The 26304-nt window shown below is 43.3% G+C and overlaps 1 protein-coding gene across 2 annotated transcripts in view; it reads left to right on the top strand.

Annotated features, from left to right (window-relative positions):
* Window positions 1-25711, top strand: part of LOC121062131 (metalloprotease TIKI1-like) — a 78930-nt gene extending 53219 nt beyond the window's left edge. For both annotated transcript variants that reach the window (XM_040541773.1, XM_040541772.1), the window contains 4 exons: window positions 1261-1435; window positions 16744-16834; window positions 21244-21501; window positions 24944-25711. In XM_040541773.1, the coding sequence (XP_040397707.1) occupies window positions 1261-1435; window positions 16744-16834; window positions 21244-21501; window positions 24944-25124 (705 nt within the window). In that variant the 3' untranslated portion in view covers window positions 25125-25711. The remainder of the gene's footprint in view (window positions 1-1260; window positions 1436-16743; window positions 16835-21243; window positions 21502-24943) is intronic.
* Window positions 25712-26304: the final 593 nt, after the last annotated feature.

The raw sequence follows: 26304 nt of genomic DNA on the forward strand, positions 1-26304 counted from the left end.
TGCGCGCGTTACCTTCCTGTCCTGTACACCCTTCAGCCTGCCAGTGCTGGCAACCTGGTCGTTAATAATGCTTAGCTCTTACGCAGTGCGTTTCATTCATAGATTTGAAAGGGCTTCTCAAAGGAGGCCAGCACTGTAACAGCATACAGATGCTGCACCACTGTACTGCTGAGGTGTTACAGACTGCAGACAGCTGATGTTGCCTTGGGGGCCTTGGAAAGAACAGCTCTTGCCAAGACATGCTCTCCAAGGGAGCAAGTGCCCTTTACTTAGACAAGCGGCTCCTCCGCAGGGCAGTCTCCATCACAGCAAAGTTGAATAGCCTGCAAGTTTAACAGCTTACATTTTTAAGGAGAACTTATCTGTGAATTGTATATGACCCTGTGTTTGACCCACTGTAGGCTAAACACCCTTTTGCAACAGACGGTTATAGTCTATGAGTCACTCCAGAGCCTCTTCAGGTGCTGCATCCTTGCAAGGGAAAGCACCTGGCTTAGTGACTCTGCTCCCCAGCAGATGTCTCTTGCAGACCCTATTCTTAGCAGTCCCTGTAGCTGCAATGTCCAGAGCTACTTGTGGGAGAAGGCAGGGTGACTGTGACTCCAAATCTGTGATTCTCTCCAGTTGTAAGAGGTTGGGGTAGTATGCAGCCACAACAGTCCTGGGGGCCCCAGGAGATGTACTCAGTATTTGAAAAAATACCTTGAAGACCGGAGAACTACAGCTGGTAAAACTTTATTTCCTGACAAAATCTGGCTCTCCTTTTTTCCAGAAAGTTTGGGGATGTTTTTGTTAACTGGTTCAGAGTGTGCACTTATTCTTTGACAGCCCCAAGGGTCTGATACTAGTCAAACTCTCCTAGAAGAGTGTAATTATAATTATAGTTATGTCATACCCAAGGCAATTTAAGGAAGAGGTATGTAGTTAAAGATAGCCAGGGGCAAATATTTACTTTCTTCAGCCAAGCAATCAGGATTTGGGATCTGTGGTGTGGCAAACTGAGAAAAATTTGTTGACTTTGCCTTTAAAAAAAATAATAATCTGGCTGGCTTATGAAATGATGTGTTGAGAGAAATGGAGCACTATGCATTATTAGAAGTTTGTTGAGTCATTTTTGGCTTTCTTTGGGTTTTGTCCTACTGGATGTGTGTTGAAAGACAAGGCAATTGCCACAGTCAGTGATGGAGCAAAAAGCCTGTGCATGATGTCTGCCTGAAATAAGTGGCCCTTTTTGAAGACTTTTTTTTCTTTCTATCTTAGGTCCCAAATTTCATTAATGCTACACTGCCAGCCCATGAACGTATTACTGCCCAAGAGATAGACAGCTACTTCCGTCAGGAGCTCATCTACAAGCGAAATGAGCGAATGGGCAGGAGAGTGAAGGACCTGCTGGAAGAGTACCCAGACAAGAGCTTCTTCTTTGCATTTGGAGCTGGTATGTGATTGAAGTGCTCTTCAACCTGAACACATTATTTCCACATCCCTTAGAAGCTTTGTACAAGTGGTTGCCCCAGTTTAGAGAAGGGTCAGTACTTTCACCTTGGTGGACACAGAACACAGCTGGGGTCTGGTAATTGCACCATACTAGGAAAACTTTCTGCAGTATGCAAAGAGCTCACAACATATGCATTGATGATAATATTTATTAGTTACAGACTTGTTTCTTCTATTTCATATGCACATAGCCACAGATACTGAACCAACTGCAGTGCATACACAAAAGGAACAAACTCTTACACAAACATGGTTATGCTCTTGTCAACCAAAGTAGAAGGGCAGAAGCACAGAACTGAAATGAAAGGTAGCAAGAGATTGCGTCAGCAGTTGAACAAACCTTTCAAGAACACATCCAAAAGAATAACATCCCAAAGTGTGTGAATCTAAGGGACCTTCTAAATGTAAGGGGAGATGCAAGGCACACTTTCATCTTTCTGCTGCAGATCACTGCCTCTTCCACTGCACTTTCACAACTACAAGGGAATTTTGTCTGTCCCTATTTTGGAGCAGAACATTGTTCCCAGAAAGGGAAAAACTACCCCATCTGCTCCTTAGCAGCCAGCAGGAATCCATAGGCACATCTAGTGTGCACATCCGACTCAGTGAGGTTAACACCCTTAGTTCAGACTAGGAGTGGGTGGAGAGTGTAAACAGGATTGTTTTGGCTTGACTCCCATGCTTTGTTCTAGCTCCAGGGAAGAGAAAAAGTGAGAATGAGTGCAGGTGCTAATTCCCACAGAAGCAGTGCATCCTTTCCAACATGAACCATGTGGGCCTTGTGAGAGAGGGAGAACTGAAGGCACTGTCAGGACCCGTGTGATGTTTTCTGCTCTCAATGGCTACTGCTTTAGTGAGGATGGAAGATCTAGACAAGGAAAGGAAAATATTTACTTAACACTGTAAAAGCATTAGTATTTGAAGTCTGTGACAACCTCCTCACTTGCAGCAGGGAGCTGTGGTTACAAACTTAACATAACAAGGGTCCTGTGTGTGAGGGCAGAGGTAATGAAGGGTGGCTGATAGTGTCTGTTCAGGCATGCATGAAGATTTGCTATCTCCTTGCTGTATCACTCTGCTCCTTGCAGCTCCCTATCAGGAAGTAAGGTGAAGCAGGTACAGCTTGTATAGATTTTGGACTCGAAGCTAAGGCAAGGGCTTGGCTGTACTCCAGTAGCTGATGTGGTTCTGACCACACTTGTCCCTGCTGGTCTGAAGTTCCTGATACATCTGCCCTGAATGCCAGCTGCATCAGTTGCAGGTAGCCATTCCTCTGTGAGGAGGGCTAGTCATGGATGTCAGGGCTCCAGTAACTGGATCACAACCGAGGAACGAGCAGCCCAGGCTCAGATGCAAATGGGCAGACATGCATGCCAGTCTTGCTCTGAGTTGGTCCTGTCCCAAGAGTTGGAGAGAGGAGAGCCTCTCCACCTCCTCGCACACACACACGGCATCCCAGTAGCTGGGCTGGATAAATCACCTATCTTCAAGGTGCTTTTTTATCATTTGTCTTCCTTCCAATCAATTTCCTCATCTTCTCTCTCTTGTCCCTCAGACTTCCTTCACTGTCATTAGCGTGCACAGTACTGTCCCCACAGCCCAGAAGCGCTGCAGGAGCAGGACAGGTGTGTGGCTGTCAGCACCCATTGCTTCTTTCCCTTTCCCCTTTTCTCCCATGTTCTTGCCAATCCTTCTCTACCATCATGACAGGTCCAAAAACCATCCCAGGCTTCCTGGGTTTTTGCTTTACTCCTTCCTATTATTTTGCCTTTCTCAGCTGCTCCCTTCTTTGTCCCAGTTGCCTCTTTCAGTAAAGCAGAGTTAAGATTCACCGAGCACTTCACTGCTGCAGTGCTGCCTAGAGCCCTGGGCCCATGCAAACGCACTTAATGAGTGGCTTATGTGCACATGGCTTGCTTTCCAACCACCACGCATCCTTTTCCATCATACTTTTGAATCCAGACAGGTTCATTCGCTTCTCTGGGGACTCTAGATCCACTCTAAAACTACCTCTAATTACTCTCTGGCTTTGCTACCAGTCTGGCCTCCATTCTCATCTGCTCTTCCAAATAGCTCTGCATAAAATACAGTGTCAGCCTCCCCCTGCCCCTTCTGCACTAGGGAATTAAACACCCATACGCAGAGATACTTGTGAGCAAGTTATCATTATCCCCTAATTATCCCCTCATTATCCCCTTGTTTGTTTGCATAGGGACTTCTTTATTTGTTCTGCATTAATTGCCCAAATTAGGTAAGTAACATCACAGTACATAGTGCAGAAAACAGATCAATTTCTGTACAGTTCTGAGGTTTTCATAGAGCACAATGCAAATTTGAGTGCAGGCTTTTATTGTTTTCCAGAGAGCTAATTTAGCCTTTTGCTTATCCAGATTCCTGTATGATAGGTGATTCTGCACAAGATTTATTTTCATGCCAGCAAGTAGTGAAGATGAACTAATAACTTGAGCCCAGTTCTTTGCACTGCTTGAGTGTTACTCTCTTGTTCAATTACTGGAAGAGGGCTCCAAGAAAGTGATAGTACAGGGCACATTACAATGAGCTGCAGCAGAAGGTAGCAAAAAAGAGAAAAGAGGAAGACTATAGAAGTGGGACTAAATCATCATTGCATTGTAGCTTTCCCTCTCTTGGCCACCAGTGAAAAATCTTTCTCACAGCGATGATTGGTAAATTGCAGGACAAGATTGCATTAAAATGGTAGTAGGATATCAAAGGGTTCCAGGCTAGAAGGGAGAAAGGACTTTTAGTTGTTTCTTTTCAGATTTTTCTAGTGTGCCTTTTATTTTTAATAGTCCTACACTTTTTTAAGGAAAGTTCAATATTCTCCATTAACCAAACATCACTGAAAAAAAAAAAAACACTTCTATCATCAATTATATCCAAAGAAGGTCATGGTTTGTGGATGGCTGAGATATTACAAATACACGCTCTTGTTATATAAAATACTGTTTGCATTTGTATTTTAAATGGGAGAAGAGCAGAAAAGATTTATTATTTATTTTATCTTCCCAAATGGACTGATATGGTTTAGAGATGTGTAATGCATTTTGCACAAAAAGCTCATGTTTCTTTTCAGGTCTTAATATAGCTGCATGGCTATAGATCTTGGCTTCTTACATAGAATTACATGTGGTAATTTGCTCAGAAATAGATTTGATAGTTAAATCCAGTGTATTTTATGCTTTTACTACATTTTAACAGATCATACACATTCACCCTGTATTCTGTTGAAAACGTTTCACAGTCAGATCTCATTTCTGGAACTGTTTTTTAAGTTTTTTAAGAAGTAATTTAAGCTTGCACAAAAGTATAGAGGAAAAAAATAACAGATTCTGCTGAAACTATCCAAAAAGCTTTGCTTTTGGCCAAAGTGCAAACATGGAAAGTCTCAAGCCAAAGGAAGTCTGTTGGAGGGAATTACAAAAACTTATGGAAAGAGAGAGATGGTAATGCCAGTGACATTCCACAAGGTTCAGTAAAGATTTTGTCTTAATTGTGGACAGGCCTTTTTATATAGCAGCACTTAGAGTCACAGGTTAGATCTACTTACTCTTGCCTGTGGAAGAACTTGGGGGCAAAGCCAGCTCTAATCTTTTACAAGCAGTCTTCCTTTTGTATTCATTTTTAATTTCTCAGAACTGTATGTGCAGTGTTCAAGATCTGAATGCTAAGCCAAAGTGGCTGATGGAGTTTTTTAATCCATAGACAGCCATGTCAGTAGCAGTATAGGTTTCTGGTTTATCCAGCGGATACAAATCGAAGTAGAGAGGGCTGCATTGTGCTACTGTGCTGTGGATTTTTATCACTTATACCAGTCTGTTACAAGGGTGCTGCCTGCTTGCTGAACCATCACAGAGTCACATAATAGCTGAAGCTGGCGCATCATCTGGTCCGACTCCCATGCACAGGGTCATCCAGAGTAGGTTGCCTGTGTATGACCAGGTTCTGAGTATCTCCAGAGATGGAGATTCCACAACCTCTCTGGGCAAGCTATTCTAGTCCTTAACCACTCTCATAGTAAAGAAGCTTTTTCTTAAATTTCTTGTGTGTCAACTTGTGTTTGTTGCCTCTTGTCCTTTCATGTGCACCACTGAGAGAAGTCCTGCTCCATCTATTTTACAACCTCCTATCACGTATTTTTACATTGTTAATACCCACGTGAGCCTTCTTTTCTCCAGGCTGAACAGTTCCAGCTCTTTCAGCCTCTCCTAGTATGCTAAAATACAATAGAACAGAACAAAACAGAATAGTTCAGTTGGATATTAGGAAAAAGGACAAATGTCATCTAGTCCTACTGCCTGACCACTTCAGGGCAGTATTATTATTGAGGGCATTAGGCAAATGCCTCTTGAATACTGACAGTCATGGGACATAAACTACCTCACTGGGAAGCCTGTTACAGTGTTTGGCAACACTCACGGTATAGAAATTTCCCCTAGAGTCCAGTCTGAACCTCCCCTGGTGCAGCTTTGTGCTTTTCCCACATTTTCTGTCATTAGTTCGAAGGGAGAACAGACCAGCACCTCCCTGTCCATTTCACCTCCTCAGAAAGTTGTAGAGAGAGAACAATGAGGTTGCTTCTTAGCAGCCTCCTTTTCTCCAGACTAAACAACCCAAGTGTCCTCAGCTTCTCCTCACTGGATGCTTTTTTCATTTATCATCTTTGTTGCCCTTTGCTGGACTTGCTCCATTTTTTCCCTGTCTCTCTTGTACTAGGGAGTCTAAAACAGGACCCAGGACCCAGGACCTAGATGTGTCTCATTAGTGCTGAGGAGCAAGGAGGGATCACCTCCCTCAAGCTGGTCGTATCACTACTCCTAATGCATCTCAGGAGGCCCTTGGCCTTTGCCGCAAAGGGCACATTGCTGACTCAAGGTCAGTTTGATGTCCACTAGGACCCCAGGTCCTTTTCTGCCAAGCTGGCCTTCAGCCAGCTGTTTTCCAGCCTATCCTGGTGCCTAGAGCTGTTCTTTCCCAGGTGCAGGACTTGGTTTGCTGAACTTCGAGAACCAAGATACCACCATCCATGCTGACTATTCCCAATCAGCTGTTTGTCCTTAACGCATTTGGAAATGTTTTGCAGAATGATGTGCTCCGTCACCTTCCCCAGGAAGAGATGGGAGGTTTTACCAGTGTGTAGTTCCCCAGATCCTCTTTCTTGCCCTTCTTGAAGATAGGAGTGACATTTGCATTCTTCCAGAGACCTTCACCAATTATTGCAGCCTTTTAAAACCAATCAAGGTTGACCTTGCAGTGACGTTGGCAAGCTTCCTCAGTTCCTGTGTATGCATCCTCTGAGGAATTGTGCATGCCCAGTTTGTATGAGTGTATCTTAACCAGACCATCCTTCCCCAAGGTTCAGCCTTCCTTGCATAGAGCTTTCCCTCTGGTCACAGGAACCTGAGATTCCTGAAGGCTGGTTTTACCAGTAAAGAAGGCAGTTATGTACTGAATACCTTGGCCATTTCCATGTCCTTTGTTGCCAGGTCTTCTGCCCCTTTCAGCACGTTTTATATAGTCTACATTTTACTCCTGCGGTACCAATAGACGCATTCTTTGTTTCCCTTGATATTTCTGATCATGCTCAACTCTAGATGGACTTTCTACATGGTCACTTTTATTCCAGGATGAATGTGGCTCCTGTTGAAGAGGCTAAAGAATAAGAGAAAAAAATAGCTTTTTTTTTTTTTTTAATTCTTTTTTATTATTATGCAGGTGGAAGCATACTTAGTGGCATGAGACAGACTTTTAGTTAGGTAAGGCCTCAGGTGAAGCCAGAGTCTCTAGGAGCTGAGTTTAAATTCCTCTAGTCTCTCCTACTTCTTTGAACAGCTGAGAAACTCCAGAACTGCCAGCTCATGAATAAGCAGTATAGAGGGATCTAAGCTGCCTTATATCCCTGTTGATGAAATGACAGACTTTACTGAGATATGCTGGCTGATGTGTGAACTTCAGAAGTTGGCCCTCTTAATCTTTTAAACACTGTCAAAATCCCTTTTGTCTCAGAGCTCTTTTTTATTATTATTATTATTTTACTGCTCCTGAAAAAATGCATCATTTTGACACTTTAAAGTGTGCTGGATATCAGCAAACCACCATTAATGCTAAGAAAAGAAGGATGACAGTGAAAGCTTCTTCAGCTACCATTTCTTCTAATTACTGAAGGAAATAATGAAAGTATTTACTTAATGTTACCCAGATTTGTATGGATTCAAACCTCCAGGGACTAGCTGTTATTTTCCCATTTTTTTTTTCCCCAAGACCTCCCAAAAGAGTTGTTATGAGCAGGCTGATTAACTGATGTCTGAATTAGCAATTCAGCAAGTTGTTAATTCACTTAAAACACTCCAGGATCTTAGTTGTCTTACTCTCAGCAGTTGAGTCAACTGATACTCTCTAAACTAAAATTAACTCTCAGATGGTTGACAAGTAATCCAACAACATGCAAAAGAAACACAGAATCTAAAATAGAATCATAGCATATCCTGAGTTGGAAGGAACCCATGAGGATCAAGTCCAACTTCTGACTCGACACAGGGGAACCTAAAAGTTAAACCCTGCTTCCTGAACACCAACATGTTTGGGGCCCTGACGACTTCCCTGGGGAGCCTGTTCCAGTGCCTGACCACCCATCAGTCTCCTCTTCTCTAAGGATTTTTGCGCCCCTGTAGAAAAGTAATTGCCCCTGCCTGAGTTGAAGATGGCTGCATAACCCATCTTCCTAGCCACTTGGACAAGGAAAAGAGAGAACATATGACCACCTATGGTCACCCCAAAGTCTGTCATAGTCTACCAAATGGCTTCCTCTGATTCGTCTAGGTTTTGAAGTAGTCCTTGGGTTGTAGGGGACACAGTTATGTGTCATCCTCAGGTGCCAAGTACATTGGACACACAGACATATGTGTAACCTTTTCCCTTACCCCTTACTTCATAACAAACAAAATAATCCTGGAAAAAAAAAAATAATTGCCACAGGGGGAATTGGGATTGTGCTGAGTCTCTGTCTTGAATGTTGAGTAAGGTGGTGTCATTTCCGTATAAAGCTGTTTGCTGTTACTTCTTGAAATTTGTTCAGTCTGGCATTTTTGCATGGGAAATTATGCAAGAGGAGCTATATTTATGATCTCTGAAAAATAAAAGATCAGAGAAAGGACCTGTTAACAGTGTTTATAAAAATTACCAGCAGTGCTATTCCCAGGATGTCTCTGTCCAGCCAAACAACTGTTTATACCTGTAAAACAAAGCCAAACAAAAAAGCTGCCATGGCAATATGAAAGTTACCCAGGTAAATGGGATGTCAGTTGGACCGTTAAATTTATTGGGAATTCAGAGACCAACATGGAAGCTTTGAACCTGACCTCAGCACATTTGGAACTGGAGATGAGGGTGTGCACAGGGAATATAAACATATATATGTCTTGTATAAGGGATTTGAAATGTGTAATGAGGAAGTTCAGGAACAATCCAAGCAAAGCTGAACCTTGGCAGATCCTAAAAGAGAGCAAAAATGGGGGCAGGGTCAGGTAGCTGACATAATGATAAAACAGATTGAGTCCTGTGGGGCCACCTTGCTTCTCCCTAGGCACAAAGGGCTTGCTGATTGCCTGCCTCTGTCTGTCTCTGGAATGCAGCATCGTTTTAGCCTTTTTGGGTGGGAAGAAAAGCTGAGTCCCTGAAGGTGTGCCTGTACCTCTGTAATCTGAGAATGCCAGATACAAGCCAGCAGCTTTGAGACTGTTTTCCTTAGTAGCTTCTTTGAGTCTGCAGAATGCTAATGACAGGGTTTATTAGAACAACAACCCCAAAGGGAATAGATAGTGTTGTGTGAAGGCAGGACCCACATCCAAAGCCCCAGGGTTCACATGAAGGGCACTAGTCCTGACATCTCTGACACATGAAATGAGGAAAGCTTTGCATTTCTGCATTAGAGGCAGAAACCTCTGGTCCAACTTATTAGTGGAACTGTCAAAATCAACCAGGTGAAACAGCTGTGTGTTGTTTCTGCTCAGGTACTGACAGTCTGGTGACCATCAGCTTCTTGTGTATGCAAGGGTTTACCCTTTGCTAGCTCTACTAGGAAGCAGTGGTAGGGAGACTTTCATCTTGTAATACATTTTTAAGCTTGTGGAATTTCAAGTCCTTAATACCTTTTTTGGGGGGAAATCACTGGTGTGGAATAGGAGCAGGTCCAGTGGCAGAGTTGACTGTGAGAGCCACAGTTCAGATGTAGCACTGGTATTTCCTTCCCTCGTTGTGTAATATAATGCTGGCTGCTAGCATAGTCACCTATGTAAGTGTCTCCTTGCCTAATGAAGCTGGGGCTTCAGCAGTGGAAAACTCTCAGTAAATGTCAGTACAGATGGAGCCTTGGTGGCTAAGCCTGCCTGAACAGAAGCCATTTCTTTTAACTCGGTTTTTCTAAAACATACCATATGAGGTTGTAAACTTTTTCCTTATGTTAACTTTGCTACAAATTTGGCCTTATAAACAGTGGAGAACTTTTTCCCAGCTTCAGTTTTAGTGGTTATCAGGAGGTTTGACTTTGTCCCAAAGTGAAAATAGGAATCCAGGGAACCAAATATAGTCAGACAGAGACCTAGTTTTGACAGAAAACTCTTGTCTGGTAGATGAGAATATTTAATCATAGAATCATAGAATGGTGTCTTCTTGTCTTGCACTAAGAAAAAATGGTTTCATTTTATCTTATGAAATTGTAACTTTAAAGGTTATTTTTTATTCTATTAGGCAAATTTTCCCATGTTGTGCAAGGCCTACATCATGAAGTGTTTCTTGTTTACATGATTCTATTACAAGCAAATGTGGAAAATAAATCCTAGTAATTGCATATATATGAACTACTTAGCAAAGGACATCACTTTTTAAAAGAAATGAAAAGTTATTCTTTGTTTTCCCCTGGGTGAATATAGGTCTGAGATGCTTTCTTTAAGTCTCTCCATATCTAGTGAAAATATTTTCTGTAGGTGAATGTTTTCCTGCCCACCAGATTTTCCCCTTTGGTTTCAGAGTAGTGAAGTATAATCCACTAAGATGTTATACTAAAAATGGAATGTGAAAGAAATAGCATTTTTTGAAAAACAAACAAACAAATGAAACCCCAAAACAAGCAAACAAACAAAAACCTCTTATCCCAGCCTTAGTGGAGTAAAACCTCAAGTGAACATTTATGGAGTAATATTTCAGCTTATAGATAACCACAGGGACAAGTACTTTTGGAAGTGTGCAGACTCAGGAAGTTGGGGGCTGCGGGGAATTTGACCTACACATATGCAGAGGTCTTGTGATGCAACATACTTACACACCTGCACCTGACGTGAACTGAGGAGTCTTTAAGTCAACTTAAAACACCCCTAGGACCAACCCCCCATTTTTAATTTTTCCCATTTCCTTCTCCTGGCAGCATTACACTTGTAAGAGTACCATGCTTTTGGTGTCTTGGTTTGTGTTCCTGTACCTGAGCTTTTCATGACTTGGAAAGTACTGCTAGAATAATCAAGAAGTGTGTTATTTCTAGGCTTGTCCATTAGAGAGACAATTGCCTGTTTTAAAATGACTCGATGTTCTTCATCCCAACTAGTTTTTAAAAGGTATGCCCGTGTGTATGTGTGAGGCAAAGTGGTGAAATTTGCCCCTGGGTTTCTGAGCTCCAAAGATAGGTTTCTTTCTCTTATACTTCTTCTAGGCCAGTTTGAATTGTCCTTGGGAAAACTCTATCCAACTAGGGAGGGTGTTTTACTGGCTCAGACAAGGTTCCTATATTGTGTAAGGATAAAACGAGGAGGTGTGACTCTTAGACCATGGAAGAGCTAAACATCCCCCTCAATGTGCATTTTGCTGGTTTGGTCCTGGCATGGCACCATGTCTTTCAGTCTGTAAATCATTCAAGGTTAATTTTCCAATCTCTGCTAAGTGGATACAGCATTCTTTTCCACCACATCAGGGTGCTCAGCTGGGAATGTTTGCCACTGCTGGTGTTACCAGCCCATGTAGGAAGCCTCTTCCAGCTTTGCACAGGATTTTTAGGAACAAAGTTTCGTAGTAATGTGGTTATACAAAGCCAAGGACTCTCTCTGCTTGCTCTAGTAATATGACTGCCTCAGATATGGCATGCTAAGCTCTGTCAGTAAAACATGGTTGGGGTTTCCCTTCTCTGCTCACTTAGTCTGATGGGAGCTGAGCCAGGTCATTTGGTGATATGTTTGAAAAATGGGCTTTGCCTGTCACTCACAGAGCATGAGCTGTCCTTTGTGTGCCAAAAAGGTTAGTATCAGTAAAGATCTGGGGACCATCCTTTTCTTTCTGCAGATTTGTTTCTGTTTCATCCTGTTCAGCTCCTGTCAGGGAATAACGGGCCATGGAGTGGGATGAAGAAAATTAGCCTGTAAAGGTTGTAGCCTGTGGGGACACCATTCTGTTACTATCATCCTGCCTATTTGACTGAAAACCTACTTTCTGTGTCTTCCTACTCAGTTCTTGTCCTAAGAGCTGTGTCTTCTGGGAACTCATGTTAACTTTGTAAGCTGCTGATGTAAGTAGGGATCACTTTTTCCACCTCCTGGGCTAATGGACCTAACTTGCTGGTAAAGTGGTCTGGATCTGTAGGAGTGGGGTGTCTGTTTTGTGGTTTGGCTTCCATTCAGTGAAACGATTCTGCGTTCTTGAGGTCCTTGGCTGGATCTGCTGTATGCTGAACTTTCAGCTCTTCACAGCAGCTGCCTGTGGGACTGACTGGGGTCATACATGTCCCTCTTCTTCAGGCCATCAACATTTCTCTTTTGCTTTTTTTTTTTTTTTTGAGGGAGCTCTGATAGTTTAGGACCCTTCACCATGCATTTATTGGTTTACAAACTGCTACTGGAGGACATGTAGGTTACTGAAGAGTAAGAGAAGAACACTTGGATGGGAGGCGCACAGACAGATGAACAAGCTGCTCTCCTTTGTGACTCACAGTCAAGTGACAATTTCTGCTGAAGTTTCTCTTTTTTTTGTTCACATGTAGCTTAGTCAGCAGCTTCATGTCAAGCCTTTTTTACAGGCCAGTAACTTTAATCCAGCCACCTACAGGTGTCTTGTTCACCCTTCTGGGGCAGATTATATGCGTTTATATATATCATTTTTGGAAGCAGTCTAGTAGGAATGCTAGCAGATGATCCTTCCCACAGCCATTTCTAGGAAGTTTATTCCAAAATATTCTAAATAATGCCAAAATAATTGTAAGATCTGTACCTCTAAAACAGCCTTGAAAATGTTTGTTTCAGTGACCCATGGAGACTCTGGCAGCATAAGACCATCTGAAAATTCCCAGTCCAGTCAGAGAGAGAAACATCCTGCTTTAGGGTGTCCCCAGTGCCTTGAATAATTTGTACCATTTTGTGGTTGCACTGTTAGAATCATGTGCTGTAGCTGTTCCCACCACTTCTTGCAGAGCAGCAATCTAGATCAGGTTTCCTAACAAACATTTTTGTTTCTTCACACGTTTTTCGAGTGATTTACTGTCTTGGGGTATTAGTTCCTGAGTCCAGTTGTGGGGCATATGGGAAATGCTGTGTTTCTACTAAGGAAAACACATCAAACAAAGAATTATGTGGGCTTGGGGGTTTCCTTTTTACATAACTCTAAAAGAAGGACAAGGAAGTTTATGCATCAGCTTGAAATAATGCATTTGGTTGAAATTCAGAAAAGAACAGCTTTCTTGAGTTTTAAAATCTTGCTTTATATGAAAAATGAAAAATCAGGAACAGAAACAGAACATCTGTTGCACAGTCTTTCCTTGTTCATTTGGCTAGATTTGGAAAACTTACAGCCTTACAACCACTGAAAATTGAGTTCAGGAGTCTCTGCTGAAACCAATAAACCTTGCAGACTTACCTAGATGAAAACACCACCATGTGCACTGGTAGTAAAACCTGCAACCAGGTGATGTGGGTAACCTTCAGCAACAGTAGTAGCCTGTGTTCTGCAAGATCAGGTATTGCTTCTCATGGAGGTCAGGAGCACTCAATACGCGTTGGAGTGTGTGGACCCGGCTGCAAGAGCACTATAGTCAAACAACATAGCTGTTTGAGCACGTTGCCTGTTGCGGTCCCTGCATGCCATCTCCTTTCAGTGCAGATTAAAGGCTGGGGTCTCATTTACTCTCCAGTAGAGTGCATGGCTGAGCTGGTGCATACAACAGCTTCTTAGTTTCTCTTTGAGCTTGAACACAGAAGAATAGAGATTCATGGCTCCCCACCCCCTGCCAGACTAAATTGACCTCTCAGAGGCATCTCTTCACCTAGCGGTGTGAGGATAATGCAGGGCTGTGTACAGAAAGAAAAGAGCAGGCTTTCTGATGGGATAGGGCCTGGGGCTTTTCTTTTGGGGTGCATTCAAGTGTGCTAGGCTAAAATAGAAAACAGGTGAAAGAGGCCTACTCCCTATCACATGGCTTTGGGCTAATTCTCCCTTACCGCATAGCTGCTTGATCTTAAACCTTGGGGAGTGAATCTCTCTCATGTTTCTTCCAGTTGCTTTTGGTGATCACATCTCTCACACACCACCAAGCTCTTTTTATGCCAGGGCCCAGAAAAGGGGTGAAAGTGCTAACTCAAATCAGAGAGGATCCTGGTGTCCTCTTGTACCTGAAACCCTCAACCATCTGTCGTGTTTTCATTTTACACCAAACTTGGGTTGAGCCTGTAAGTCCCCTGGGCCCCAGGCCAGATCTGTCTAATGGAGTGTGCATGGCCTGTCTTTCGGCTGGAAAAACACTGACATCTCATAATCCTTTTTTGTGCCCAGCCTGAGCTGTTCCTGATTGATCATGTCTTCTGAGCAGTCTTGTATCACATACCTGTATGTATTTATATGCATATATGTTTTACATAGTCTGTTCATTTGGTCTGTTCTCTTCTACCCATATTAGCACTCCATTTTTCTTTAACATGCAGGCATAACATTGCATTGTGAAGGCTTCCTGAGAAGTCTCTACATGGGTATGATATAGAAGATATTCTTATCACTCCATCAAATTAAAATGATTAAGGCCTTGTTTCAGGAAATCGCTAGAGCATGTTGATGGATTGAAATGGGATTCATCTACGTGCTACAGTCATTTCCTAAATACTGGTCTAAATTATTACTCTGAGCAAGGGTAACCGAAGATCAAGGGGAGACAGTGAATTTGATGGTGTGATGTGAGCAGCTTGATCTTGAAATGCGTGAGAACCTAAGCATTTAAACTGGCAGAAGGAAAATTACTTTAACACTAGAGATTGTCAATTAGATTGCTTATTTTTGCATCTTGTCTCCTTCCTGATGAAGGGCTTGGGTTAGGAAATTAAAAGTTCAGAGCCTTGGCACTTTATTTATTTTTTATTTTTTGTCTAATGCTACTGCATGAGATGGGTACCTATTCTGAGGTTGCTATATACATTGCCTCTGTCCTCACCAATAGGGACACACTCCTCTAAGAGTGTTTTTTCCCATTCTTTTACAAGAGGGTGAATCACTCTTTGGAGATGCCCATTTTTCTGCTGCCTGGAGGCAGGGGAGTCTGGAGATCAGTAAATTAATCCCCTCCCTCCTTCCTGACGCTTGTGTCTCCCCTGTGTTAAAAGTAAGAGATAACAACTAGGTTTGTCACCTTATTTGCTTAATGTTGACCTTCCAATGGCTACTGTTACTTGATTATGATGTTTAATTACAATCATTCCTGTTCCCTAGTACATCAGGTCTCTTCACTGACATGAGGAAACTCTCACTTTCCACATGTTAACTGGACCTGAGGCTGAAACATTAGCAACCAACAGATAGCAGCAGTGTTAGGTTAAGTCCACATCCTAGTCAAGCTTTCCTCTTTCTGAAGGCAAAAGGTAGACTGAGGGGTTGGAGGAAAATGGAGTTATTAGGTGAGAAAATATGCTACCTGTTGGGTGCAATTTACACTGCTTCATTAAAAAGTCTCATTTGAGCTAGATCTGCTTGATTTCTTGGGCTTGTTTAGGTAAATATGTATGCTCAAATTATACCATCCAAATATCATGCCTTAAGCTGATATTTCCTATGTCCTTTACTGTTGTGGCATGAGAAACTGGAATTTTATGCTTCAGTTCATTCAACCTGTTTTGGACTGAAAATCATAAATTCTTTGAGCTTAGTACCTGCTAATTTCATCACCTCTGGACTTTTTTTCTTAACTCCTTGCTTTTCCTGTCCACTAGAATCATTCTGGTGGTTTTATTCCCATGTATTTTTGAAGAATATTAGCAAAAAAACAGTTTTTCTGAAGTTACCAATTTTAGTGCTGCCTATATCTACAAAGGCAAGGGAGCTCTTTAATAAGTCATTTGCTCAAGCCTAGCTTTAATTAATGCAGGCTGTTAAATGAACAAATGCTTTCAAAATGCTAGATTTATGAGGGCCCGTGCCAGGCCTCTGTTGCTTCTCAGCAGCCTTGTTTGATTGTGATTGTGAAAGTCAGTCAGCATGCAGAGCGTCTAGTCCTTCAGAATCCCTACACCCTTTTTAGTAATCATTTATTCACGATGATGCCAAATTACAGGCTGACCAGCCACCACATCTGGATGAAAATGGAGTGGAGCCATAAATCACGGAATTAGAGCAGAGCTAGCTAAATCCTTCACAAATTTTTGTCAACATAACTGAAGTTTTTGTCCCTGGTGGCTTATACGGAAAAAATGAAAAAGAGTTGACCCAAGTCATGGGCTTTCAGAGCTGTTTTCTCTTTGCTGCGGTTATACGCTTCTTAATCTGTTAAAAATTGTCAGTGATGCTGACTGACATCTCAGTTAGTGCCTTTGTGATGCCTGAGATGTTAAAATGGCACACACATTGCGGCCAGATGCTGACCTAGTTTGCACCATCCCCAGTCGTAGGCTGGCTGCGGCTCCTGATCAGGTCTCTCACAACTTAATCCTTTATTGCACCAAGAAATCCGCAGTGGCCTGAGAATGCAACAGCCTGCTGGATGGGAGACATTTCAATCACATCTGCAATTTAAAATGGCAGAATGTGGTAACTGAAAAGACCTTGGGAAAGTTCAGTAACCACTCGTTGCAGATCCTGTGTTTCTGGTACGTGCTAGCAGGGAGTGATAAAACACTGCCTGCCCTGAGTGCAGCACGGGTCCTGTGATCAGGAAGGACTTTGTTGCTCTCCTGTCTCTTCCCCTTTGCTCCTTGAGTTCTGATGTCATTTTTTTCTTAACTGCAGGTCACTTCATGGGCAACAACACAGTGATTGATGTTTTGAGGAGAGAAGGGTACGAGGTAGAACATACTCCAGCTGGACAAGCCATCAACAAGTAATGCATGCTTTTATTGTAGCTGAGCAGCCACGGGGAGGGTGGGTTTGTAAACAGTCATGAAGAGGTAGTGGCAGCTGAAACTATACCAAACAGTGAGCCAGGCTCTCTCTGTGCTCCCAAGCAGTTTACTTTTCTCACCCATAAGCAGATTTGGAAACAAGATTTTATTGGGCTTGGCTTGTGTGGTTTTTGATAAAATAAATATTTTTCCTGGTAAGTTTTTAACTCTTTAACAGCTGTAGAGTATGCATGCTTGGTTCAGCAGATCTGGATGCTGTCTCATACCACATCGGTATGAGAGAGGCTTCTCCTCCATCGCTTATAAGTGCTCGGTTGCCCTACCTTTCAACACTTTCTTTCTCTTACACTGCCATTTTCCATTCTTTCTGATTGCTGTCTCTCAGCCTTGAATCTGACTGCCCAGAGTCTACCTAGTCTCTTTCCAAGCTGTCCCCATGAATGACTGCTCTCACGTCACCTGCTCTTTTCTGCATTTTTAAGCCAAGGTACTTGCTGTTCTGGTTCATCTTGCAGCTCCTTCAGGTTATCCCCTTAGTGCCTCTCTTTCTCTCACTGGGTGCCTTTATCTATCTTCATGGTTTCAGTTACTACAGAATGCCAAAAAATCTTCTCCTCCACACTCTGCAGAAAATTACATGTGCTCTCAACTCACCTCTTCCTGGACTTCTTGCCACCAGCTTAGGATCTGCAATGATTTTCTCCCCCTTCTTTGGTCTCTTACCAAACATGTGCCCTTGGCGTCTCTCAGATATCTCCATTCTTCACTACAGTCACTGTTAAAAGACGCAGTGGAAAAAAGGTTTCATTGCAGTTATGGTGCTGTTTCCCTTTCATCCTCTGTGCCAGGCATGCTGTCCCTCACTTCTTCCCTCCCTGTTCCTCCTTCCCCACACTTCTGATACGGGGCTCTTAGGATAAATGATGACCCTTTACTCCTATGTGGATTGTCCAGGGGGCACATTCAAAGTCTTGGTCTATGCCAAAGGCTCCAGAAAGATGTGGTGCAAAATAATATCTGATATTTTTCTCCTGCTCTGGTTGCTTCACCTTTCTCTTTGCAGCACTTTTGCTGCCTTTTTCAGACCACGACATTCAAACTCTGCCAAGTCAGGTTTTTGCTGTGATTCCTGACCTGGACATACATCATTAAGGCTACTTTCACTGAAACAGTGTCTAGCCAAGATCCATCCCTATAAGTATATCAGCACTTCCCCTAGCCCTGTTGCCCTCAATGGGTAGGTAATCTGACATAGAGAAACACTCTGTGCTTACACACAAGACTTAACGATCCTGTAATACTGACTGAAGTCATGCTAGGCAACCCGGTGTATCAGTGTTTATGGGGATAATCAAAAACCCGCACTCATTTTTTGTTGTTATTTTTTTTGTATCTAAGAGCATTCTTAGCTTAGGTATTCCTTAAAACAGCCATAGCAGCTTCTAAAAGCTTAATGAAAGGGAGTTCAATAGGTACTTGAGAATGAACAAAATCTTCCGCTGCTCTGTAAAGGAGTAGCTGTAAGGAAATTAAGGGCAGGCAACTGTGGAGAGGAGGGCAAGATTGTTCACCCATCAGCCACACAGGTGATCAATGATTCTTAGGGTAAATACGCACCCATTTCCTCTGACAAAACCCTGGGAGTTCACTGTGCAACCAGTTACTGCTGTGCCTTTGACAGGACTCCGTTTGGCACTGATTGCATCTCAGACACTCCATCAGCAATACTGGACAGAAGCTCTTTCCAGGAGCCTTGGTTTTAAAGCTGACGGAGTGAACAAGCTGAAGAAGAAGGCCCTTCAGTATTTTCTTTGAGAAAAGGCATTAATATTTCTGGATAACTTGGAAACAGATTTAAGAATATGCAGAGTTTCAAGAAAAATGGGAGTTCTGAAGGAGAACATTTGAGGTTAGGGTAAGACCCATGTCAAGAGTATGTCAGAGTCCTTGGGGGAAAGATGAGAGCACTTTTGTATCCGTGTGCCTTTTTCTGCAGTTGCTTAAAGGGTCTCTGGAAGAATCACCTGCAGGAAGTGTTGAAGAGGAGGTTATGTGCATGAGTGTCCATTGTTCATAGTGCTCTGAGGTTGCAGGTATCAGAATAAATGGCTGGCAGTGCATTTTGGAGGTTATTCTTGCTGTGCTTGTAGCAATGCTGAGCTCCAGCATCTCATGGCCATGAATTTTGGTAGGGAGTATGCAGGCAGGAAGGCAGTCTTATCTGGAGAGGAGGTGTAGTGGAGCCCACTTGGAGATTTTCACCAGTAAAGGACAGAGATAAGGGGAAGTGAAATCAGAGAAAAGGGAACCATATGCAGAGGACCTTTAAAGTGATCAAATCACATCCCTAGAACTGGGTGAGTGTCACTCAGTAGGGGGAGCTGGGGGATATGAGGATGTTGTGGAGGAGAGCTGAAGTGTTGTGACACCTTAGAGGTGGTAAAGTGAAACTGTGACAATCACAAAGATTCTGAGAGAGATCAGTAGCCCACGACCCATTCTGCAGTGGTCTCTGTCACATAAAGCTCACCATATGATCTGTATGTGATTTTCTGTGCAGGAAATAAGATCAGATTCTCTTCATTTTCCATCTACTCACTCCCCCATTGTCCAGTCCACAACCTCATTTATCCTCTTTCAGGATGAACCCTCTTTACTGTCCATAAAAGAGATGTGTCCACAGTGATGGCCTAGCTTGAAAACTCAGCCATGCTGAAATGTGTGCTGGATTTCCTTCTTTCCATTACATTGCAGGGCAGAAAAGAAACACAGCCTATAATTCTGAGAAGGCTTCAGTGATTGAAGCCATGCTTCTGCACAGTGGCCTGTGCTCTTTTGTTATTTTTCTGGATTTCATCTCAAGCCAGTCTCCAGCCTTGTCCTCTTACAGAAAACTGCTGCATTTTTTCTCTTTATGAAATAGCCTACAGATCAGTCTATTTGTGTTGTGCTCTGTGTATCCACGGAGTGGATAGAGCATGTGAGTTTGCTCAGGAAGCTCACAAATTAGAAAAGAGGTGGAATCACTTTGTTCCAAACAACAACGAGAAGCGTGGGCCAGCACAAAGCCAGGAGTGGACAGGAGACTGCATGCAGACTGCATGTCTCAGAGTATGGATGAGGAGATGTTGCCTGCTTGAAGTATAATGAAACAGAGCTGGAGTAATCATGGTGGAGCTGATTGTTTCTTTGATATATCACCTTCACACTAAGCTGGGTTAGAATAGCCCTGACAGCCTTTCCTTGAGGCTTGACTGAGTTCTCCCTTGGGCTTCCTAGACTTCCCGTGTGAGAGAGCTTGTGTATGCATATAGTCTCACTGTAGCATGCTGTAGCTGCTTTGAACTTCCAGATAATGCTGCCAGACATAACCAGACATTTCTAAATCTAGGGCCTATACATCCAGAAAGCTGAAGCCCTGACTTCTACTCCTTCACTACTTAACATAAATGCATGCAAAGCTTCCTTCTGCGTTGTGGTAGAGCTGCGATTGCTCTACTTTCTTCCCCTCCGCCCCCTAAGTGGACCTCCATACTTGTCTGAAACAGTCCCCTAAAGACACAGGTTCATGCTCCTCAGTAAGCTTATCTGAATAGCAGGACAGCATTATTTCTTTCTGCAGATCAGCATGGTGACAATAAATGTTTACACTAGAAGTAAATGCTACAATAGTGAGTTGAGCTCTGATCCCTTATGTTTCAGACATGCCCCCTGACCTGATGCTTTATAAATGCTTTGTATTCACTACTCTGTACCACCTGGCTTCATGGGAAGAAAATGCAATGATAGCAATTTTGTCACTGCTATAGCTAGTCTACAGCTAGTTGCTTGCAGACTAGATGGTCCAGAGTATTGTTTAATGGTATATTGAGCTATTTCCTTCTAAGATAATAATTTGCAAGATGCATTTCTGCAACCATGACCACCACAGTCTGGGCTAGCTCATTGCTTGCCTTTTCCTCCTGCCCCTTCTCCTCCCCATCAAGTTAGTTGGGTCTGGGCAGGAACTGGTGAAAGGAATAGTCTGGGCTGTATTCTGCAGGAGGTCAAACTAGAGGAGAATGATTTGACCTTCTCTGACTTCAAGGGTGATTCCTCTCTTGTCTCTTTCTAGATATGCAATGTTATTCCCAACTGTTATTCTACTTTGAGCCAGACTGCATCCTTTACTCAGGTCCAGCTTAACTATTTCCAAAGCTTTTTTTATTAAAGAGAACCATTTTGATCAGAATATTTACTTTAGGAAGAGGGGATAGGAATACAACACAAAGAAATAACTATCCAGCCTGTATGCCAGGGAGAAACACTTGTTTCATATATGGTATCTGTACAAGGATTCTGCCTCAAAGCCCTTTCAAACATTATCCATGTTTCCTCCTTCTTCCAGCGGAAAACCCCCCAAAAGCTTGTTAGCCTTTTCATCGTCCTCACCAGCACACAGCCCCTATGTAGTGTCACAGGAGCTACCTCCGCCGTTGCATCCCCGGAAGGAGGAGGAGGAAGAGCTCTTGCCTCACCTGCTGCTCCCTGATGGCATCGATGTTCTGGAGAAGGTAGACAGGAAGTACAAAAAGAAGAAGAAGAAGCAGCAGAAGAAGCAAAGGCTGCGACAGTTTAATGACCTCTGGGTTCGCATTGAAGAAAGGTAGCTAATGGGGCAGGGGAGGCGGGCTTATCAAACAAACTCAATTTTAACTTGGGCCGAGTGGGCCAAGCTTCTGCAAAGGCTAGGTACATGATGAGGATAGGATCTGATCCTTTCCCTCACCATGATTCCTGCTGGGACATTTACTTAGGGCTGCTTGTGCTTTCAGTGATTAAATAGCTTCTTCATGCATGGTTAGGTTTGTGGAAAATTATCCATAATACAGGTGGAAGCCTTGCCTGGACCATTTTCTGTTTGAGCTTGAGAGATTGTAAGCATATGGTAGTACTCTTCATCACACACGGCTGGCTCCACTGGTAGATGGTACAGCCTGCGGTCTTGGACCTCTATCCAAGAGCTGCTGCATATGTGGAAACTCCTACATCTGGCATATGTGATCCTTGCATTTGGGCAATATTTATGTCCAGAGAGGATGTAGATGCCCCATCCCTGGAAGTGTTCAAGACCAGGTTGGAGAAGGCCCTGGACAACCTGATCTAGTGGGTGGCATCCATGCCCATGGCAGAGGGGTTGGAACTAGGTCAACTTTCAGGTCCCTTCCAACCCAAGCTGTTCTATGTGATCTATATGATTATTATTCAGCATTTCCAGTCGCTATATTCTTCCAGTGCTAAAGAATGTGCAATCCCCATGGCATTACTGGAGATCTGGAAAGGGGGATGACAACCCAATGCATGATTGAGTTAAGATGAAAAATGGAGTGTGCTGTGGGGAGAAGTTTCACACCTTCCCCCTACTTTTCTCTCAGAAGAGCTTACTCACTTACAGGAACTATAGCAGCCTGGGAAAAAAAAAAAAAAGTGTACTTCTCCTTCACAAGCTATACTTAGGCCTGTGGCTAAACGTATACCTTAACGTTTCCCTCCTGTCGGATAACACACAGGCCTGATTCCAGCTCTTTTTATATCTCTGCCACATTCAAGTTGAAAACATTTTATTTTTGTGGTGCTGTAAATAACCAAGGAGGTCAGGATGATGGGGAAGAACCTACAGTTCTGGGACTGAAGTTTTTATATTCATTTTATTCTCCCTCAAAAGTGTATTCCTGATCCCCAAGGTACTGAGTATATCTCCTATGCTGTGTTATATCTTATCCCTTGGTTCCAGCTCTACCAGTGCCTTGAATAATAAAATTGCTCAGACTGGCTGCAAACAAGTGCAGCAGCTGTTTTTTTTTCTGATCCAAGCATTCAGACCTTGTCAAACTTTTTAGACCAGACTCCATTCCCGCTTTTCTAGAGTAATTTTGTGCACTTTCTCTCTGTTCCTCCTTGCAACCTAAGTGTGAGTAGTTTGGAGAGAAAGGGAGACAAATGCACATGTAGGTTTGCATGCTCACTGGCAGACCTATACACAATCCAAAATTCACCGACACAATGAATCATTATATTGTTCACATCTGATTTAGTGTTTAACATTTAATTTCTATTAATGTAGCTGATACCAGCTATTAATGAATAGGTTTTTGGAGCCTCTGTTGACAATTTGTTTAGCTGAAACAGTAAAGAATGGTTTAGTCTTTCTGAACTCAATCTCTCATCCTACCTGCACACCAACATGTTCAGTTTTTCTCATGCAGCTATTCCCATGATGTTCAGGAGCAAATATGGGTGCCCTGATGTGAGTATCAGTGCCTTCAAGTGAGAGAATATGGGAGGATGAGTTACTGTGTCTAAATCAGAGGTGTTTTAGGGGAACATACTGAACTGCAAGTACTGCAAGACAATAGTGAAGTAAAAGCAGAGCTAATGACGCTTAGGAAACTCTGGCATAAATACGGGAGCAGCAAACTCCTCCTTTCCTGTTTGCTTGCAATGTTTCCTATCTTCCTCTACTAACTGTCATCCTTTGAGCTAGAAATACACCCAGGTGCTAGATGATAGTGAGGCAACTGTCATTTGGACATAGCTCTTTGTAAAGCAGGGAGCATCGGCAGGCTCTCTGCCGCCAGATCCCAGGGGTGCAGGCAGCCCTTGCTGCATCGGCTGTCTGTGCAGCCTTGGGCTGTGATGAGAGCCCCATCTGCTGGCACTGCTGCCCCGTGTCCCCACGGAAATCCAGACACGGGTCTCAGCCCTGTTCGCACTGCCCTGGGTGCCCTGCCACAGGTAGGTAGTGTGCTCAGGTTTCTGATGCATGTGCCTGGGACGCTTGTAACTTCAGACCTCTCAGCATGGAAGTGTGAAAGGCGTAGCTGGAGTGATTTAATGCAACCTTGTAGAGGGCTTGGCTGAATTGCTTTGGTTCGTGCTCCTGTATGCATGTATCAGCTGACAGCTGTATTTCTTTGTTGTGCTGCCAGCTGGCTTCTCTGCTGTTTCTGTTCAAACCTCCTGTGGGGACGTTTGCATATAGAAGGGCAAGAGTTTTTGAAGAGGGTACTAGTTGCCTTCAATTTCCCAAAGCGTTTTTGCTTTAAAGTCAGCCAAAATAAGGCAAGAATGGAGCACAGCAGCTAGGGACTGTGTGCAGGAGAGATAACTCCTTTGTGTTTGGCAGACAGGTTTGCTTTTAACTTTGTCAGACGTTGTCTTCAGCTTCCAAATGGTACCACAAGGCGCTGGGATGTATGCCAGCCTTATAGATGTGGGGTAACACAAGGCTTTAATCCATTGATCAAAGAGAAAAACACCTGTTTGGTACCCAGCCCTTCTGAATCTTGACCTGCAGTGCTACACTGTTGGAGCTCACCTGGCTCAAGGCAGTTGGTATTAGCAACATGAAGTGTAAAATTCTCCTCCTCCACCATGTGCTGTCATGGTGGGAATGTAGCATTACATAGGGTTTGAACAAGAATGCAGTTTCTTGTTCATTACCACCTCAGAGCCCTCAGTACTACCAGAGATGCTTGGGGGTGCAGAGATCTTTTTTTCCCTGTGACTTTTCTGTCTTGGTCTCTAGGGAGTGCTTCTGGCAGTGACTCTTCCTCTCCTTAAAACATGTCATTTAAACCCTTTGTAATTCCTGACCCGTGGAAGGGAACACGCAGCATAGGAGCGCGTTTGGTCCAGGTTAAGCTGCATGTACAGAAGTATGACTGGGAAAGATGGATTCAGCTGAAAGCAGGTGCCTCCTCCTGTAGAGCCGTGTTGAGAAAGCGCTGCTGCAGTGACACTGCTCTGCCGCACAGGTGCTTTTGTTCTTCTTCCTTTCTGCTTAGCTGAGAGGCAGGCTGCAGGGTGCTAGGGGTGCTCACGCACCTGATGACTGTGGGTGCATCACCACCTGATGAGGCAGCGCTCTGACATTGGGTGACACAGTCCTTTGGTGAGCATGGAGACAGTACAAGAGACCATGCCTGGTGTCTCAGGATGCCAGAAGATGGGTGTTGGGGAACAGAGGCTGGAGTTATCCTGCTCTGTGGGCACCAGCCATTTCTGGGCTGAACCTGGGCTGACGTCCTTCTCTGCTTGCCTTGCAGTGCTACCGACCCTCCTCCACGGATCCGCATCATCAACGGGTACATCACCGTTGAACCCCAGCCCCGGGGCCACGGACGGTTTAGCCACGCTCGCACGGACACCAGCGGTGCTCACCGTCTTTTCTGCCCTCTCTTGGCCTCGCTACTGACTTCGGCTGTGCATATGATAAGGCTGCATTGAGACGCAGGGGGAGCCGAGCGGCAGGGCTCTCACCTTAGGAAGCAGAAAAGGAACTTTTGTGACAAAATAAACATAAAAGACTCTCTGAGAGGGACGCCTGTTCTTTGGGGCGTTCTTGTACTGCCTCCTTTTCCTGAGTCTGGATCATTAACACTGTTAACTGGTTTGACCTGCCCAATACAGGAGAAGATATTTTAATGGAAGTGTTATTTATCCTTCTCTTGCAGAAGAATGATTTCATGTTATCCCATAATGCTTTGGGGAAGTTTATAATGTCGCTATAACATAGCTGCTGTTTAGCTGTATGAGCCCGACTGAATTACAGTTTTTTCACCTTTGTTGCCTTGTGTGAAGATTTACACACCACTAACTTGTTTATTAGTACCGTGTATTTTGGTCATATGAGCACAGCTGGGAGAAAGTTTGGTATTTTATGTCTCTACTGGTAATGCTTTTAATTCTTGCTTATTAGGGCTCCAGATTATATATAAAGGTTCACGACAACACCTTCAACAATAGAATAAAACAGTAAAGACTTGTGAACAGAATGTTTCTGCTGTTTCTGTTTAGTGCTGTTATAAGATGGGTACACCTGAACCTCCAATGGCCAGACAAGTCTCTGAAGCACTGATGTATATATATGGAAAAATAATTTCCTGGGGATCTTCACAATCTGCAAACCGTTGTTTGCTTCCAACATAAGAAATTCTCGAGAGGTGATTTCAGAACACCAGATTCAGGTTTCCCCTATCTTTCAAAATCGAGATTATATTGTTATTTTATGGTTGGATTCACTTTCTTCAGGAAAAAAAAATCCTTTATACTACTTTTCTGCACAGTTAGACTGCACTCCAGAAAATTTTCTACTGATTAAAATGGAAATCTCTGTTGTCAGACTTTTGAAATTGTTTTAAGTCTTCTGCTGTCTATTTGCAAAGGGCATACCATTGACTCTTGGTTCTGTGAGCTTTGGAAATAGTGATGTATGTTTTTCTGTCTCTGTACGGGACATTTTCTTGTGACCACAATGACTCATTCTATGAGCAACATATCTCTCCCTCTTTTTAGGCGGGTTTCATAGCCTGGGAAGGTCTCATGAGATTTTTTACGTCACCCACGATGTAAAAAGGGCTTTGAGCAAATTTGGGACTGGTGTCTTGCATGCACAAGAGTCACCTGC

This window comes from Cygnus olor, chromosome Z, assembly GCF_009769625.2.
Source record: "Cygnus olor isolate bCygOlo1 chromosome Z, bCygOlo1.pri.v2, whole genome shotgun sequence".
In the NCBI taxonomy this organism is placed as follows: Eukaryota; Metazoa; Chordata; class Aves; order Anseriformes; family Anatidae; genus Cygnus; species Cygnus olor.